The following is a 16,872-nucleotide window of genomic DNA, read 5'->3' as shown; positions in this document are numbered from 1 at the left end:
TTCGAATAGGGATGCAAATGCAAACTCTTCTTTGTTGTTTTTGTTGTTATTGTGTCTTTCGGCTTTTTCTCGGTTATGGGGTCGCCACAACGGAACTCCGGTCCGCTAATGATTGGTAGTTGATTTTTACGTGCCGGGTTACCAGCCCTGACGCACAACCTTCAACGAAGGTACGCCCATTCACGCATGTCTCCACGCAGAAGACGCTCTGGCTGAAAATTGAAACTGGACAGCGTCTTACTGTGAGGCAATAACGCTACCGCAGCACCTAAGATCATTAAATAGTGGCTAATAAAGATACAAGCTAAGGCAAATTGTATACATATTTTTGATTATTTCTTTTTATACATTCAGTGGAATAAGTATTCCATATTAACTTACAACCAAAAATGTCATCTCTTGAAACCTATATATTTCACATCTTGAAATCTCCACACAGGTATACAGCAGAAGAGTTCCCCTACTGTGCTTGTGCATGCGTCACAGCTGTGTTTACCCGTAACCCAGGACGCTTAATCTTTAAGGTTTGCTCTAGTACGAAATTTATTGCAACATATAGCAGTCAAGAGTCACTATACCGAAAGCACTTTTGTTATAAACGCGCTCACACTCACACACAGAGACACATACACACACGGCTAGAGAGTTACTGCATCTCTGCTGTCCGTAAACTGTTCCGTTTATCTCTGACTAAGACAAAGACTAAGAGCTACACTAACCTAAGATGTCCTGCAGTTAAACAAACGCATCTAAATTTTGAAACAACAGTGCAGCTACCGACATGAAGCCTCAGGCAGACTAGCATAACTAGCAAAAGAATTTCAGACAATTAAAATAAAACTCTGTGTTTTAAAACAAGCAGATACACGTTTGCTTACCTTTTTCGCTGGCACTCGTTTGAAGAAAAAGATATATCATAAGTGCTTGTAAGATGATCATCTTTCTACTGCTGCTCACATTAAAACTATAACCAGAAAAGCGTCAGATCTAAGGAAACATCATCATTTTGCTGCCAAGTCATATGTTCACATACTTTCTCTTTCATTTGAATATTAGAGGGTGAGTTCCATTTTGAGTATTTCGTTATTTTTTTTTGATAAACATTTGTTTCCATCTGCTAAAGGTAACTTCTGTAACATTTTAAAACATTTACTGTACTGTGTTTAAGAGCATGTGGAAATGTGTTATGTTAAGGCTATGCTGTTAATAAAGACGTTATAAATATACAGTGACAAGTCAAGAACTATGATGATTGTTTGTCTCTTTTTCCCTAGTTTCACTATTAGCATACATCAGTTCTTGCATTCTGTGTTATAGGTGATTCTCTTCTTCGCTTTCTTTTGGATTTCTTTGTTCTTATTCTGCATATTCTTAAAACTCAGGCATTCAGTAGGTAAATGTAGCAGTCTTTTACTGACAGCATATTTTCCTGCATCTCTGAGGGTCTGCTCTTTTGCAGCTTAAAAGCATTTTCCTTTAGCAATCATCTGTCACACATTGTAGAGTACAAATGGATTTTAACTTTCTAAATAACACTCATTTGACAAGAAAAGGCAATACAACTCACAAGTCAGTAACATTTGGAAGTAAAACTGCATAATAAGATGCAATGATCTTTATTAATAGTGCAAGTTATTGTTTTAATATAGTTCTGGTGTGTTATCTTTTGCTTTACTCATTTTCACTACTTCTCTGGTCGAGTGTGGATGGTTAAGTAAATTCACCGTGGTTTAGCATCCCTGTCCTTCATGGATAGGGGGAAACATGTAAATGTCCCAACATATCCCTGGTCTGCCCATCTCTCGGTTATTTGTAAGCAAAGTATAAGGGCTAAAAACTACCAAGAGAATGTAAGGCTGGGCTTCAAAATATCTGTACAGATAAGTCACCTACTAAGTATCTATGGATCTGTGAGTATGAGGTGGATAGTGATGCAATTTTGTGATCCCATTTAAATGAATTTCAACTTCTTGTGAGTTGACTTTCATAAAGATTTATTGTTGTTTTGTCCACAGTTGTGCAACCATAGAAACAGCATTAACATATCTACATAAAGGGGGGCTGGGGGTGTGCAGGAGGGCTTGACCCTACAAAAATGCTGTTTTTGTTTCTTACATCCAGATAAAGCCATGGCTTGTTTTGCTTGTTGGTTATTCTTTCATCTAGATGCACCTGAACGATTCACAATGGAGCATTTTTAATAGCATTATTCAGAACAGACATTTGTATATGTAGACTCTTGCTAGTTATCAAAACAAAATAATACTAGTTTTGTTAATGTTTAATGATACCCCTTTCTATACAGTCTGATATCACAGAAGCCCTCCTGCCTGCATTTTTTGCAGCAGCCATCCATTTTGGCTTAATCTGATATTATCCTCCTGACACCTGTTTCCTGGTGTATAGTCTTTAGTGCTGCTTCACCCATTTGGTTTCTGTACACACTGGCAAACTTGTCAGAGCAGTTGCAAGATGCAGGTAGTGCTAAGAACTTAGGATTTTGGATGAATGGAACCATCAATAGGCACATATGTGAGTGCAGGTGTGTGTGTGTGTGTGTGTGTGTGTGTGTGTGTGTGTGTGTGTGTGTGTGTGTGTGTGTGTATTGATTTGTGTGTGCATCTGTCTGTGTCTAAGGGAACAGAGGATGTTCTTCGTCTACCATTGCTGCAGTCCTGACATATGGGTATTCCGCTGTCCACCATCGGCCCGAATACCAAAGGGCTAGAATCTGGCGTCGGTCATGGCGCTCGAGGCTGACATCAGTATGTGCCAGTATAAATGCGCATGACCGACGCCATACCCTCAGTCTTTCTTGCCGCGTGGTCCTAAGCAGAAGCAGCGTTTGCAAGTGCCGTTCGGCTTTCTGGAATTGTCAGTTTTCGAGTTGCAGACCGGAGACCAAGCTGGGCTAAGTACCCCGTTTTGGACACTTTTGTCTTTTTCTTGCCTCAGTATTACCGGATGTCAGAAAAAGTTATTACCTGTATTTCTTGGGAGAAACAGATTCCTCATAGGGATTGCCATTTACTCTGTATTCCTTGTTTGGGCCTGGGTACGGCGTTGTTGGGTGTCGCTTTTGTGCTGCCTTTGATAAGCGCACTATTAAGCGTCGCTTGGACTGTGCTAGGCCAGTGTTTGGTAAACGGTGCAATTATAGCATGCCGTCGGATTCTCCGCCTAGTTCGGCTGAAAAACGCATAGAGTAATCGCTGCGGTCCAAACAAGATGAGTCCATTGCGGACGCCCGGTTCGGTAGGGCCACCGACTACTTCAACGGCTCCTTCTGACAGTTTAGCGGAGTCTCAAGGGGAGCCTTTGCTACTTCAGGGAGTGGCTTCTCCTGTTATAGGCCAGGCTGAAGGGGCTTCTCATGTCGGTGGTTCCCTCCCCTCACAGAGTTTCTAGGCCTCCCCCTTCTCATAGTAAAGGCCTTTCTAAATCTAAATCTGCCCCTGCTGGTGTCTGTCCACAGGGTCCAGCTCCTAGAAAGCACATGTTAAAGGTGGCGAAGAATTTGATTACTTTAATTGGGGGTTCTATGCCTCCCCTGAGAAAGGCCCAGGGTAGAGCCAGGGATAGAGGGTCTGGATCAGTCTTCCAATGACTCTGATTCTTCTGTAGTAGAGCTCCAGGATTTCCCTCCCTACTCTTATTCAGAGGCTGAGGATTCTACTCCCTCTGCGTCCCCTCCTGCAGATTTTTCTTTTTCTGAAACCTGGCATTCCATGAGGGAGCATTTTAAATGGGAAGGCCAGGATTATTCTGATTCTCGTAAAAAGCTTAGAGGATTCTTGTTTTGCCTCAGCATAGGCCTTTGGCTATTCCCCCTGTATTGGATGTTGTTCAGGATGTATTTTCTGAGGCTTCTCTTAACCCTGACTCTTTGCCTCCTGCCCCTGCTAAACCAGATAGATACTACAGGGTACCGGAAGCTCACTAGTATTTATACTAGAGTCCTAGGGCTGACCAGACACCATTACTCAAGGCCCCAAGGGTGTCAGGGCTGCTGTGGTTAGGATTCCAGTTCCTTTGGACAAGGATGCTAGAGCTCTGGATAGGTGGGGTAGGAAGTTGTATACCTCTTCCACTTTAGCTATGAGAGCTTTAAATTGTCAGTTTCATATGCTCCGGTATCAGCATTATTTGCTGGGCCAATTGAAATGTAACGTTGATGCTTTATCTGAAGGTATTGAATGTAAAGAGCTTCAGGATTTAGTGCATGTTTCAGACCGAGTTGGTAAGCATTCTTTGCAATGTGGTTTTGATGCTTTGCAGGCTTCTTCCAGGGTGGCTGCTACTAGTTCAGTTCTTCGCAGGCATGCCTGGTTAAGAGATCAGACTTTGTCAGAGCATGTTAAGGCTCGAATTATGGATGCTCCTTTGCAGTCTGATGTTCTTTTGGCCCTCGGTTGAATCAGTTTTGAAAAAATGGAGAAAAAGCTAAGTCTATGCAGACAGTTAAGGATTGTTTACAGGTTCAGCCCCTAAGTTCAGTAGGAATTGGCCTACTAAAGGGTGGTCTTTTCCCTCTTCAGATTATCAGTCTAGGGGCAGGTCTGGGCGAGGTTGGGTAGAGCTTCCTCTCAGGGCCCTGCTACTCCTAGGACTTTGGGTTCTTTACCCCTTCTGCTGGGGAGGGCAGGGGTCAGTCCTTTCGAAACAAACTCAATGACCTCGTCTTCAGCTGCGGACTCTGCCATGCTGGCAGCTCCTCTAGGAGGAAAACTGGGACTTTTCAAAAGACTTGGCATTTGGTTACCCAGGACAAATGGGTATTGGACATTGTAAATCGAGGCTACGAATTTTATTTCCACACTTTCCCTCCTTTCTAAGGTATGCCAGATGTGCCTCATCAGCAAAGACTGGAAGCACAGGCAAAAAATTTCTTCTCTGCTTCAGTTGAGGGCAATACAGGAAGTACCTTCTGCTGAAAGAGGCACAGGGTTTTATTCCCGTCTTTTCTTAGTGCCAAAGGAAGTAAATACTTGGAGACCAATTCTGGATTTGTCCATTCTAACCTCCTTTTTGGAAATTCCAAAGTTCAAGATGTTAACGTTGCAGCAGTTGCTGCCTATGCTGGGCAAGGATCATTGGATGGTAACTCTGGATCTCACGGAGGCCTGTTTTCACATTCCTATCAGGCCCAGTTCCAGGTAGTTCCTGAGATTTCGGAATGGGAATTTGCATTATCAGTTCTCTGCATTGCCTTTTGGCTTGTCTACTGCCCAGGGTATTCACAAAAGTCCTGGCTCCAGTAATTGCTTTTTTCAGACTGCAAGGAATTCAAATTTATCCTTCTCTGGACGACTGTTTGATTCTGGCTCATGGCAAGCAAAAACTTCTTCAACATCTTCACTATGTAATGACAGTTTTAAGATGCCTAGGGTATTCTGTGAACGAAATAAAGTCCAGTCTAGTACCCTCACAAGAGATGTGTTTTCTGGGTGTGTGACTACAGCAATCCAGATGGCATTTCTTACCCTGGACAAACAAAGACATCTTCATCAGTACTTCCAACAGCTTTCAGTAATGTCCAGGCTGACTGCATGGACAGTCCTTCAAGCCTTAGGGTTCATGGCATCTTGTATTCTAGTACTTCCCATTGCCAAACTGCATATGAGGGAGTTACAATGGTATCTCAAAAGCGCGTGGACTCAACACAGCCACGATTTGGACACTGTCATTCGGATTCTCCCTTGCATACTAAAGTATTTCTGTGGAGGGCTCAGGAATGTCACCTAAACAAGGGACTCTCTGTGACCCAGCCAGAGGCATGTCAGATATTAATGACAGACGCCTCGGAGTCAGCCTGGGGAGCTCATCTCGAAGGGAAATGGATTCAAGACCTTTGGCCCCCAGGGCTACTTCATTTACATATCAACATGAAAGAGATGCTGGCAGTTCAATTTGCTTTGGAAGCATTCAAGAGCCTACTTCAATCAGGACTGGTGTTGATTCGAACAGACAACATAACAGTCATATGGTACATCAACAAGCAGGGGAACCCATTCTTATCCATTGTGCAGACAAGCAATGCTAGTATGGGAAACTGCTTTAAAACTGCACGTCACTCTTCGGGCACAGTTTCTGCCAGGAGCACAAAATTCTTTAGCAGATGTTCTGAGCAGACAGATTGTGGATCCTTGCGAATGGAAGTTGGATCATCAGGTGTTTCTGCAGTTGACCATGGCTTGGGGAACTCCAGACATAGATCTGTTCGCTTCTCCTCTGAATTATCAACTGCCAAAGTTTTGCACAAGGCTATTTCATCCGAAAGCCTGGAAAATAGATGCACTATCCTTCAGCTGGAGAAACCTGCACGTGTATGCCTTTCCTCCTTTGCCTCTTCTTCCACAGGTATTGTTGAAAGTCAGGAGGGAAATGCCTCGCATGATTCTGATAGCACCAGATTGGCCTCGACAACATTGGTACCCTCTCTTAAGGAGTTTAATTCTTGGGACGCCTTGGCCATTACCACAGATTCCTCACTTATTGACTCAGGAGGACAATCATTTTCTCAATATCAGTGTGCAATCTCTTTCCCTGACAGCCTGGAGAATTCAGTTTTGGGGAAGGAAGGCCTGCAGCTTCCACAACAAGTTTTGGATGTTCTTTTGGAAGCCAGGCGTCCTACTACTCGGAAAGTTTATGCTGATAAATGGGAGAGATTTTTTCTTTGGTGTGCAGCTCACGGCTTTGATGTTAAATTGCCTAACTTGAGTTGTATTTTGCAATGTTTGACTGTTTTGTTAGACAAGGGATTGTCTTTCTCTTCTGTTAAAGTGCATGCTGCAGCTATTTCTGCTCACTATGAATGTGACCCTCCTTTGTTTTCTCATCCATTGGTTAAACAGTTTCTTGGAGGGGCAAAGAATATAAGACCCCCGAAAAGAGCTCCCACTCCAGCCTGGGATCTTACTTTTGTTTTGGAGAAGCTGACTCTGCCTCCATTTGCACCTGCAGCTACAGCTGAGTTGAAGTTGTTGTCTTGGAAGACTGCTTTTTTGTTGGCTGTTACTTCTACTCGAAGGGTCTCTGAATTACAGGCCCTCATGGCAGTAGAACCATTTCTGATTTTTCACAAGGACAGAGTTTCCTTACGTACTAATCCTACTTTTATGCCTAAAGTAGTTTCAAATGTGGCACTGAACCAATCTATACATTTGCCTACTTTTATGCTGACCCCGAAATAAGGGTGAAAGTTTTGCATTCTTTGGATGTGCATATGCATTTTAGATATTATTTGAGCAGAACCAAAGAGTTCAGAAGATCTCAACAGTTGTTTGTTTCTTTTGCTTTGACTTCACAAGGGAAAGCTGTTTCAAAACACACTATCTCCAAGTGGTTGGCCATTGTATTGCTTTTTGTTATTCTCATCATGGGAAAGATGTTCCTGCCGGGATCAGGCCTCACTCTACTTTTTTTTTTTGAGAGGGGTAGCTGCTAAGGTCATTTTGGAGGCAGCTACTTGGAGTTCTGTACATACATTTACTAAGCATTATCATTTACCTCTTTATTCTAGGTCTAGGGCTGGGTTTGCCACTGCTGTTCTACAGGGCATGTTAGCAGCTCCTAATTCTATTTAGTTGGCCATCCTCCCTGTTTTCCGTTGCTCTGGGATTCTACCCATATGTCAGGACTGCAGCAATGGTAGACGAAGAACATAGTACAGTTTTGTACCTACCATAAATGTAGATGTTCGAGGATATCCATTGCTGCAGTCCAAATTTCCCTCCTACCCCTTATTTAGGTTTGGGTTTTGGGTGGTATTTTTTGCATTCTGACGTCTGAGGCAAGAAAGACTGAGGGTATGGCGTCGGTCATGCGCATTTATACTGGCACATACTGATGTCAGCCTCGAGCGCCATGACCGACGCCAGATTCTAGCCCTTTGGTATTCGGGCCGATGGTGGACAGCGGAATACCCATATGTCAGGACTGCAGCAATGGATATCCTCGAACATCTACATTTATGGTAGGTACAAAACTGTACTTAATGATTAAGCATCCTTTAAAAATCCATATGTGTGCACTAGCTATGATCAAGTTTGACAGTCATCAGTTACATATAAATGAAAACATGACTGGCTTTTTTGGGACATGTATTAAATGAATGATTGATTACCTGCATTTTATTAAATAAGTACTTCGTTCTGAGCTGAGATCATTTTGATAAGATGACCTGAGAAGACAAGCTGTGAATACAATGCACATGCATAAATAATAAGAAGAGGAGGGAGCAACCACCACCTTATGTATTTGAAATGCAATACTTCTTTCTTTACACTTCACAACAGTTAGGGAATGCATTCTTATCTAAGTGTAATCCACAACTGAATACCTGGAAACGAAGTCTAGAGTTATTTGCACACAGTTTTTAATATGTAACAATGTGGTTAAGAAGTAGAATCGGTTCTACAATGTAGAAGGCTAAAGCCCTGATTATGGTTCAGATGACATGATATGATCAGAGCACTTGAGGAGTCAGTAAGGCAGGGGTGGAGAGTGAGTGGTGAACAGCACCTCAGTCATTATTTGTTATATATTTTATTTACATTTTTGATTGGGGTAGGGTATTGATGCACATGGACTTATTTCAGCTTCAGCCAGGGTGTAAAACACAGTACAATGATAGCTGTACAATTTACAAACGAAATTTAGACGCATGCATTGCACAGACAGTATACAGGTAAACAGACATTTCCATAGCACAAGTATAGTAAACTTACATTAAATACAGTAAATATTTACAATGTACAGATATTCAGTATGAGAAGCTCACAGATGTGGCAGATGGGAAATAGGCAGCAGACAATAGGAGAAATGAGGAAAGGCTATTTCAGGTCTGGGAAGCAGTGGCATTTTGTTAATTTTGTGATGTGCTATTTGAGAGCTTTTCTGAACTGCAGATGAACAGTTAAGTCACTTATGCTTGGTAGTTTCAAAGAGTATATGGGAACTGTGGCTACTACATTTTTTAGAGGAGAAGTTAGTATGGAGAGAGAAGACATGATTTGTCTGAGATCTTAGGCAGAAGGTTCTTTTTCTTGTGTTGAATCTTCCAGCTATGTAGCAGCAGGAAATGAGCTTGAATAAAATGGTGTCAGGCAGTAATTTTGTTTGTCCATTTGGGAGCCAGCTTGCTTGTTTATGTACTGAGTAGTGGCGTTATGGTGATGGTACTGAGATGAACCTTCATATTTTAAAGCTTTTTTGTAGTGAGTCAAGGATTTTCATTGAGGCTGGGGCAATTGTTGGGAGAATAATTCAAGCTAGGCCATGAGTATGCCTTTCCTTAAAGCTCATTTACCAGATGGTGATAAAAAAAATTAGAGATCTTCCAGACTCGGAAGAAAGGTTTGCTGCGTCTTAGCTTTGATTTTGTGAATGTAAAGTTTAAACCTTAGGTTAGGTTTTGGTCCAACAGGAGACCTAGATATTTGGAGGACATGTAACTTTCAGTGCTTTTTGTTGGTGGTCAAGAATAGTGAACTTGGATGGGCAGGATTTGAGTGTTTGGGAAGTTCCAAACAGCCTGACATTTGTTTTACTTGAATTTTAGTAGTAGTTTCCTTGAGGTTAGACCACTGGTAAGGGAAAGGAGGTCTTGCTAAACTCAGATTGTCAGGAGTCTGGCATAGATAATGATTTGTAGTTAAGAGTGGTCTGCTCGGAGTCTATTGAGGTACATGAAGAAGAGCATTGATAAAAGAACAGAAGACCGAGAGACTTCTTTCAGATGGAGAGATTTGATTGAGGAGAAGATCCTGTTGGAACACTGAAAGTGCAATGGGAAAGAACGTTGAAGAACCACTGGAGGGTTTGGATTCTGTTACCATGGGCCAGAATAGTTGTTTGGAGAAGTGGGTGGTCTAGAGAAAAGGGTGGTCTCCTGTGTTGAATGCCATGGTTAGGTCTATAAGTATTGCTCCTATGACTTGCCCTTTGTCCATACACCTTAGGCTGTCATCAGATCACTGTCTTTGTGCTCCAGTTGACCTAGAAATCATGTTGTTTGAGGGACAGAAAAGCTTGTTCAACAAAGTATCCAGTACTTTATCTTGTATAGGGAGTAATTAAATGGGTCTGAAGTCGGCGTAGGTCTGTGGGTTATCTGGCTTTGACACTGGCTTTATAATGGCATCCTTCCATATCTTAAGGAAAATATTGTAGCAAAAGCAGAGACTAGAAATGCATTTAAGGAGCTATTGATATATGTTCTTCACAGGCATTTACAACTAACTTTCTTACTTTAAATATAACTTAGATAATTGGATGGGTAGTTTGAAATTTACTTTGAGATTGACTAGTATGGGCTTCCTGGAGAAAGGAGTTGTTGCACAAGGGAGGGGTCTGGCAAGGCATGAATTGTTTTAAGTCAAAGTGGCCTTGGAATATCAATGAAACAGAGATGTAGCTGACTCATCTAGTGCCCAGTGCCTGTTTTTTAATCCCTTTCTTACCCCCTTAGCTCTTCAAGTAAAGGGTAATAAGAAAAAAATGTCTTTCTACAGTAAATACACCAATCACAATCCCACAAAATTCACTCTCCTTCCTCTTTTAACTAAAGTGAAAAAAAGTAAGTCATCTAATCACAGTTGTTGTGTTCTTTGGCTTTTCCCAGTTAGGGGTCGCCACAGCAGAACTCCAGTCCGCTAATGATTGGTAGTTGATTTTTACGTGCCGAGTTACCAGCCCTGACGCACAACCTTCAACGAAGGTATGCCCATTCACGCATGTCTCCACGCAGATGACGCTCTAGCTGAGAATCGAACCGGACAGCGTCTTACTGTGAGGCGACAATTCTACCGCAGCACCACCACCGCGGGATATCTAATCACAGTAAATCCATCTATCACACCCCACCAACTCTCAGCTAAAGAGCAAACAAACAAAAAAAAGAAGTCTTTGCTTACTGTGTGATTGGTTACTCAAGTAAAGAACAAAAAAATAAAACACTGCACGGAAGTCCCTTTTTATACCAGCATTTTGGTACGGAAAAAAATGCAAAGCTCTCAACTGCACCCTCTTTTTCCCACCCTTGCTATGTTACTGCTAGGAAATTTATGAAATGTACAATGTTGCAAGTCATCAGACCCTGTTGGCTTCTCACTGGCAATTTTATTTATTATTTATGTTTGATATCAGTGGTGTCACCTGCTTTGGTATGCAGTAATGGGGTAAACTTGAAAGCAATTGAGTCTGGTGTTGGAGAGTTAGGTAGTGTTGGTGGGGTAGGGTGTTTGGTGAATTTGACTTTAAAAAAATTGTGAAGTTAGCAATCTGTTGGCATTTAAGAGTGTATTGTGGCTGAAACTGTTTTACTTTTTTTCTTCTGATCATTCTATTTATGTGGACTCACAGTTATTTTGGTTGATTGGAAATATAAGGCTTTATGTTGTTTGATATTTTTCGTGGCCAAGTTCTTTAGGTTAATGAATCTTTGTTTTTAATCTAATACATAGCTTTGCTTTTGTATTATCCATGCTTCATCTCCTGTTTTAAGAAAAATCATTAATTCTTTGGTAAACCACTTATTTTGTTTTGGTTTTTAGAGTCTGGAGACAAGGGGAAATAGGCTGTTTTTAATGATAGAAGGACAGCTTTCAGAAAGTTGGCAGCTATGTTTGAGTCCTGTATCGGTAAGTGAAGTGTTCAATCCAGCTGACAGAGAGTGTGCTGAAGTTTTCCAAAGCCATTATCCAATTTAAATCAGGTTATTAATTTAGCTATCTGACTGACTGTGGTGTTTTGACTTTGAAGGCTAATGGAAATGGAGTTTCACACTGGAAAGTTTTTAAGAAATATTTGTGATCACTTAACTCAAGGAATGAGTGGTAAATTGATTAGTTTGGTGTGGTAGGTTCTGAAATGATTTGAATTAAACCTAGGTCTGCTAGGCATGTGGTAATATCTTTTTTTAGGTTAAGTAAGTTTATATTGAAGTCACTCATTATAACTAATTGTTTGGATTGGGATATGGATTGGGTTATTGAAATGATTAGCTGCTTACCATTTACTTGCTGGGAGCAGGGTGGACACTACATAGGTATGATATATATATATATATATATATCTATATCTTTATTTTGGAATTGGGATATGTTTGTGCTAGCCATTTGGCATCATGATCTGAGGGGGCAGAGACTTGAACATGCATATCAATTGTAAGAAGGTTTTGTAAAGGATCATTATGTCAGCCCAATTCTGAGTCTGTTCTTTAGTGGATATAGGTAGTTTGGGATGCGGTAAAGAATGTTGGGCTGGAGTTGTCCATGAGTCAGTAATTGCTAAGCTGTTAAGAGAGTTTTGGTGCAGAAATGTGTCAATGTGTTCAAGTTTATTTTTAAAATTGCCACCATTAAGGAGGCAGCATTCAAATGTGTTAAGAGCTGGGGGAGTTAGTTCATTGTTAGGAGGACTTGGGTTAGATTCTCTGTTGCTTCAGAGGAGAAGTAAAAGTATGATGGGGGGGGTAGTTTAGCTATACATCCTGGGCAAATGAATGTTTGAGACTTTAGTTTTTTCTGTGTTTGGTGATGGAGGGCTGTTTTGACAGGGTGGGGAATTTGTAAAAAAAACTGTTATGAAAGAGGATGGTATAGTAGGTTGAGTGCATGGATTTTGCCTGAGCTAATGTCTGTATTTGAAATGGAGGACATGGTCAGTGAATAGTGTGGTGTTAATGGGGCTGAGAGAGTAGTACTGTGTGAGGCAGAATGAATTCATATTAAGGCAGTTAGAAGAAAGAATGAGTATATGGTGCTACATGATTGTTGGCTGTGTATGGACTATAGCTGCTATTGATATGGTATATTATTGCATGGGTTATTATGGTGTCTCTGTCTTGTAAGGATGACTTAATTCTGGCAGCTTGGTATTGCTAGAACATCATCTGTAGATGACAACATGGAATATTACTGGATTATAGCTGTGTTTGCTATGTTTCCATGCTCATTTGCTGATTGGAAAAACATTCCTGATGGCTGTTTGAATTCTATTTTGAGCTAAGGCTATAAGCTCAGGGCTTGGTCTTGCATGGAGTTGAGGGCAGAGCACAGACTCTAGGTGGTGGCTATTTGTGAAGAGTTGTGTAAACCATCCACTTTAGGCATCAACTGTGGTGTGCAGTATCCTCTAGATAGGAGAACATGGATCACAGACCGTGTGCCATGTCAGCGGCTAGCCACAAAAAAGTGTAACAATTGGCTCCAGGTTATTTTGTCACATTGACCAATGTTGCCAAAACTGGGTATGGGTATTTTCTGATGATAAATGGTTTGATGATCCAGCCTACTCTGACCTTTGCCAGGGACCTTATTGGCCAGTGTCTGCCCACCATAAAACCTAGCAGTCGTGAGTCAGTAAACTACTGGCTGTCTGGTATCCAGATGACCAACTTGTGTTACCTGGGATGACTCTGTTGAATAAAAGCTGAATGTAAAACCAATCAACCTGCCAAACATGAACTAAGGATTGCTGCAGTCTGCATAGGTTCACAGACAGCACAAGGTTGGAAATGGATGGCATGATGGTAAGGAGGAGACTGAACATCCTCTGTAGGTTCATATTTTCATAGGTAAGTATTAGGCTAGCTGCTCTTGTGGGCCATTTTAAGCCTAGTCAATGTACCTTTTTATGCTGGAATTAACTCATTCCATATGCTTAGAGTTTGGCCTTGCTCATCCCATGGTTGCTCATTATATATAACCCCAGCTGAGAATAACTGGGATCATACCACAGATAATTTGTGGACACCCATGCATGGAATAAAGTATTTCAGAGTTGCCGTTGTCCATTAGTAGTATGGTGGTGGTCCTGGGGTAAGTTTTTTGTTTCCCATTCATAGACCCAAGTTGTGCTTGAATAGGAACAGGAATGAACTTTGTTTTATGCGGATGGGGAATCTGTTCCAGATCAGCGGTATCCTCTGCGAGTATATCTATCCCTCCAAACCATTGTGTTGATGTTGCAGAAAAGGTTTAGGTCACAAGGTCACATACAAGAGTGGCCAACATGTAACTCAGGTAGACTTCCTTCTAGTAAGGTAGGGGTACTGGGGTATAATCAGTGATTGCAAAGTCATACCCAGAGAAACAGTCATTACACAGAATAAATTACTGGTGGTGACTGTCAACTGCTGGCTGTGGTTAGAGAAAGCTCTAAGGTCAGCAGAGACTAAGTTGAAGATTTAAAAGTTGACTGGACTGAAATTACAAGATTTCTAGGAAATACTTGGGGCTCTAGCATGTTGGGAAGAAGGTGAAATAGGTGTAGTTGAAAAAGAATGGCAATGTCTCAAAACAGCATGTGTGGTGACTGTAGAACAGATATGTAGCTCATTCAGGCATGGAAATAAGGTACATAAGGAAAGCTGGCAGTGGCATGCCGAAGTTCAGGAAGTTGTCAAAAAAAGAAAGAGTACAAGAAAAGGGAGAGTTAGAACATTTGGACCAAGTTAAGAACGGAAGAAAAAAGAATGTGCTGAGTTACTCTAAACACACTACCACTGTTGGACTTGCTGTCTGGGCATAATTTTTTCCCTATAAGAGACCTGCAAAATCTATACAACGTTAGAAGTACAGGTCTGAGGTTCAAATCATCCTTGGCAAGTGCAAATGTACATACCTTGAGTTGCAATACACACCTGATCAAATAATAGGCATTTCCCAATGCCTTAGTAGTAGGTCCAACCAAACAGTATCCTGAACAAACTGATTTCTAAGCAGTAATGGTAACCTTTGCTCACTCTGAGCCATTCCTGTTGAAACCATGGGCCAGCACTTCCCCACAACTTCTGTAGCCAGACTGACTGAGATAGATATAGTGAGACAGTGTAAGAATTGTCTCATGCTGTCTGACAATCACCTATCATTTAAACAGCATAACACAGTGTGTAAGAGATGAACATATATAATGTCCTTGGAGGCAAAAATCTGGAAAAACTACTAGTCTTAAAACTTCCAAAAATCATGAAACCTGAGTTTCATGATTTTTGATAAAACACTACCTGGGTTTCAATATTTTTGGAAAAGCAGTACCTGGGTTTCATGAGTTTTGGAAACACTACCTGAGTTTCATGATTTTGGGAAATGATTTTTGGAGATTTTTGGAAATTATTGTGACTGAGCTCATTAATGAAGTTCTAAGACTACTAGTTTTCCATGTTTTTTATTTTTTCCTCAACATTCATTTTGTTGAGGTTGGAACTAGACAGATTCCTATGCTTGTTCGTTTTTTATGGAGGCAAAAATCTCATATATAGTAAACTCAGATGCCAAAATCATCATCACTATATCACACACCATACCTCACCAGGGTCATCACAATACACATAATCCATCAATGCTGACATTTAAAACATTATCTTGTGTAAACATCAAAGACCTCCAAAACACAACAGAGGCAGAAAACAGGTCTATATCACTTTGTCAGGTAGTCTATTCAGTGAATGACTATTCATCGAACTCATTAAAGGGAAAACTCATTTTAATGAATGATTGCTTCAGCAAATTTTTTTGCAGGGAAATGAAGTAGCTGGCCATCATCAGGAATTTGCCCCTTTCCCCACTGTAGTGCGATCTTAGAGTTGGTATATTTACTTAGGGGGGTGTGGGGGCAAAGCCCTCCACATTGTTGAGTTTTAAATTGTGTCATGTTTTTATGGTCAGTAGCTGCCCCACTAGTTTTTTCCCTATGAAAAAATTTGTTGAAACAATCGTTCGCTAAAATGAGTTTTTGCTTAAGTGGTTTCGATGAATAGTCATTTGCTGAATAGATTATTCGACAAAGTGATATAGACCCGCAGAAAGCACACTTAGCAAGTTAAGTCTACCACCTTAAATAGCAGAAGGAGCCCCAAAGTCATGAATACTGAACCCATTAAGCAGATATCTACCCAAGCAAACATTCTAGTTATAGGTGACATCATTGTAAGACATACAGATGTACGGCTTACCAGGCTTAGCAAGGAAACAGTGGCAGTTTGTTGCTTGTCTAGTGACCTTGAACAACAAATACTGGTATGACTGTGTCATAGTACATGTGGGTGTCAATGACTTCAGTTGTACCTCCCTGGACTGTATGAAGAGAAACATAATGGATACTATGTGTCCAGGAAGGTGTTAGCCTAACACTGAGCTGCATACTGCCTTCTCCAAAGATGATCTGCAATATGGACAGAAATAATTGTTTTCAATAATTGCCTTATTTTATGGTGTCATTCAAATTCAGTCCAATATCTGATGATAGACTGGGAGGGTATGATTGACAGACTTTGCTGTTTCATCAGGATAGCCTGCATCTGTCCCCTCCAGAGATTCAGTTATTGGCAAAAACACTTCCACCCCCATAGTGCCTTTTTTAGGTAATGCCTGCCTGGTAAACCTACCAACAAAATGAAGTAAGGAAATGAAATATGAAGGTGTTACTGATCAATGCTAGGAGCCTATACAAGAAACTCCACTCTCTACTAGCCCTCCTTACCCTGGAAGATGTAAACGTTTTCTCTCCTTTTTAATTTCCCCAAGTCTTTTGGGTTTCTAATACCTTAATAGGAATGGACCTCATTCCTAAGTGAAAGTATGACTGAAGTTTGTGACATTAGTATTGTTTCAGTCTTTGATGTTAGCCAAAAGTGCTTTTCACAGCACCAGCAGTGTGGCCAGAATTGACTCTTTCTGCAATTCATATGGAGTTACATGTATCGATAGCACATCTAAGTAAGACTGTAAATTCTTTTTTATGAGGCTGATTGCTCCTACTACTATTGGAACTGTCTGGGTACCTTTTTTTCCACATTACCCTAGTTTGTGCCTGCAAATCCTGGTATTTTATGAATTTGTGTCTCTCTGTATTTAACACACTGTA

General features: G+C 41.0%; 1 protein-coding gene across 3 annotated transcripts in view; it reads right to left on the bottom strand.

Moving 5' to 3' along the window:
• Nucleotides 1–16,872, bottom strand: part of LOC122809088 (class II histocompatibility antigen, B-L beta chain-like) — an 837,388-nt gene that overhangs the window by 143,569 nt on the left and 676,947 nt on the right. The window contains exon 1 of one of the 3 annotated variants that reach the window (XM_044080316.1): nt 879–992. The exons of the other annotated variants lie outside the window; for them this stretch is intronic. Coding sequence (XP_043936251.1) covers nt 879–939 — 61 coding nt within the window. The 5' untranslated portion in view covers nt 940–992. Of the gene's footprint in view, nt 1–878; nt 993–16,872 lie in introns of those variants that run through there. 3 annotated transcript variants of the gene reach the window in all.

Source organism: Protopterus annectens, chromosome 8.part0 (genome assembly GCF_019279795.1).
Source record: "Protopterus annectens isolate FY-2018-M chromosome 8.part0, PAN1.0, whole genome shotgun sequence".
NCBI classification, from domain to species: Eukaryota; Metazoa; Chordata; order Ceratodontiformes; family Protopteridae; genus Protopterus; species Protopterus annectens.
This window is presented reverse-complemented; position numbering and strand designations above follow the sequence as displayed.